Raw genomic sequence first — 2,602 nt, 5'->3', positions numbered from 1 at the left:
GAAACTCTTCGGGATGCTCCATGAAGCTAGGCATACTCAAACACACGAACTTATCGCCCCCGGGGAAGTCAACCACCACCTGGGTGCCCCTAACACGGGGGATCACCTGCCTTTAACATAGATATCCCTAATGGGGAGCGAGTTACTCATCAAGGTGTTGATCAAAATGAGACCTCTCTCGACCCAACTGCTTCGACCCAAAGCAGGAGAAGTGGAGGAAGGCACCTTCTTGCAGAAGGAGTAGAAGGATCAAAAGCCGTTTATCACGACTGTCGGGACTTCCTGAGGCAACGTCGAGAGAGCCCCATCCACATAAGCTTGACGGTCAATGACCCAAGGGTTTCTGAAAGATTCAGTCCTCTCCCATGCCCCAAGCCAACTGCCAATCTAGGGAATGAGTGACATTTCCTTGAGGAATATGAAGGTACGGAGGACTCGGGGGCGTTTCGACAGGCTCGTCCTGGAAGTCAGTACGGTGAGTCCAAAGAAAAATCTCATGCCCTTGATCAAGCTTTCCTACTTCTAAGAGGAGATGGAGACCTACGGAAGAAGGATCCAGCAGTACCTGACTCCACTTAGGACCCCTTTGTCCTACAACTCCTTGAGGAAGTAAACAAGTTGAAGGCCGAATGTCAAGCCGAAATACCTGATTGGAACCAACCCAGGCCAGGCCCTCTTACAAGGAGGATCCTCGACACCCCCCTCCAAGCAAAGACAAAGCAGAAGCTTGGCTTACAACTCTACACTGGAATGGAGGACCCGATTGAACACCTTAACCTCTTTGAGTCCACCATGGCATACCGGATGCACACTGACAAAGAACGATGTCTTCTCTTCCCTTCTACCTTCTCTGGCGGAGCTCTAAATTGGTATTGTCGTCTCCCACCTGAGACGGTAAACTCATTTGAGGAACTGAGGAAACTGTTTGTCTCTCAACACATCTTCCAGACAGATCGCTTACATTCCGTAGATAACTTGTACATTATTCGCCAGAAGCTGGACAAGTCACTACGAAAGTATGTCGGCCGCATCAGCCATGAGTATTCTCGCTGTGCTGAGGCAAATGACAAGACCACCTTTAAAGCCTTCACGGCAGGCCTACGCGACTATTTCTTCAAGTACACGATCAATGCTAACACTTGGAAGACTTACTCTGAGGTGATGGCATAGGCTTACAACCATGCCTCCGCCGAGCCAAGGACATATCAAGGGAAACTCCTTACAGCCATCCCTTATCAGCAAATGGGGAGTGGAAGCCAGATCCAACCGAATGAGAAGACCTCAACCTTCCAAACGGCAGTGACGCTTCCCCTTGCCCTATCTAATACCTCGCCAAGTTAACAGGTGTATCATTCTCAGGGCAAGAGGAAAGACTTCCATCCTCACCAGTCTCATTTTAATAAAAAGAGTAAGGGGCACTATCGCAATAACCAAAGGTATCGCCACGATAATGCCCTCCCCCAAGCAGTCAATGCAGTGGGCCAAGCACGTGTCAAGAATAGTCCTACCCCGAGGTATGAGACATACACACCTTTGAACGCCACATGCACGGCCATTTACCCCAGTATAGCTCACTTGATACCAAAGCCAAGGCCGAGGGAGCCAGATTACAAGTCCACGAAGAACACAAGTATGTTTTGTGGTTACCACGAGTATAATGGCCATGACGGCAAGAAATGTATCACCCTCCGTGATCATATTGAAGCTTTGGCACATGAAGGAAAATTTGATTAATTCCTTCTTTACCCTCCAAGGGATAACCACAACCAACGCCAAGTAAATGTGATATATTCCATATGCGGTGGCACACCCATATCTGAATCTTCCAATAGGGCCATGAAAAACAATGAACGAACGTTGAAGTCTGGCCACCAATTGTTTCACGTGGAAGACATCAGGGGAGGCAAGTATCAAAAGCCTAACTGGGATCCAATATGTTTCTACCCTGAGGAAGAAAGAGGTATCATCTATCCTCACAACGACCCACTGATTGTGAAGGCTCGCATAGCCAACTTTGATGTACGACAAATCCTGGTAGACACGGGGGCATCGATCAATATCATGTTTGCTGAAGCTTTCAAAACACTTAATGTAGCTAAACACTTGCTCGATCACTTGGTTTCTCCTCTGATAAGCTTCTCCGGTGATGTCGTGCAACCTTTAGGGAGTGTACATTTACCCTTCACCATTAGTACAGGCCCGTACACAGCCACCATCACCACTAACTTCTTGGTGGTTGACTACTTCACAAAGTGGGCGCACAGGTATCTTTGGGCGCACAGGCATCAATGATCTCAAGGCTATGGTATCCACACATATGTTGTTGATGAAATTTCCAACCCCCTATGGCAATGGTTACATCAGAGGAGATCAACTTAGTGCACGATCATGTTATAACACTTCAGTTAAGCAACAACACTTGCATGTACCCAAAGAAACACTTTCTATACATGACCAAGTTATAAAGACCAACTCGGACAAAGCCAACTTGGATCATCACGGTGGTCATAGTCAACCCAACGATCCTCGAGATGACTCTTTCTGACATACCCCGATCGAGATCAGGGCATGTTGTCCGTCACGTGGGAGTGACGTAACCATG

General features: G+C 47.7%; 1 protein-coding gene across 1 annotated transcript; it reads left to right on the top strand.

Moving 5' to 3' along the window:
• The first annotated feature begins 750 nt into the window (after positions 1 to 750).
• On the top strand, positions 751 to 2,292 carry LOC137724266 (uncharacterized). The gene is made up of 3 exons (XM_068463034.1): positions 751 to 1,158; positions 1,360 to 1,514; positions 1,833 to 2,292. The coding sequence occupies exons 1-3, from the start codon at positions 751 to 753 to the stop codon at positions 2,290 to 2,292; spliced, it is 1,023 nt and encodes a 340-aa protein (XP_068319135.1).
• Positions 2,293 to 2,602: the final 310 nt, after the last annotated feature.

This window comes from Pyrus communis, unplaced genomic scaffold (genome assembly GCF_963583255.1).
Source record: "Pyrus communis unplaced genomic scaffold, drPyrComm1.1 SCAFFOLD_23, whole genome shotgun sequence".
Taxonomy (NCBI): Eukaryota; Viridiplantae; Streptophyta; class Magnoliopsida; order Rosales; family Rosaceae; genus Pyrus; species Pyrus communis.
Note: the sequence above shows the minus strand (reverse complement) of the source record. Positions and strands in the feature narration are given on the sequence as shown.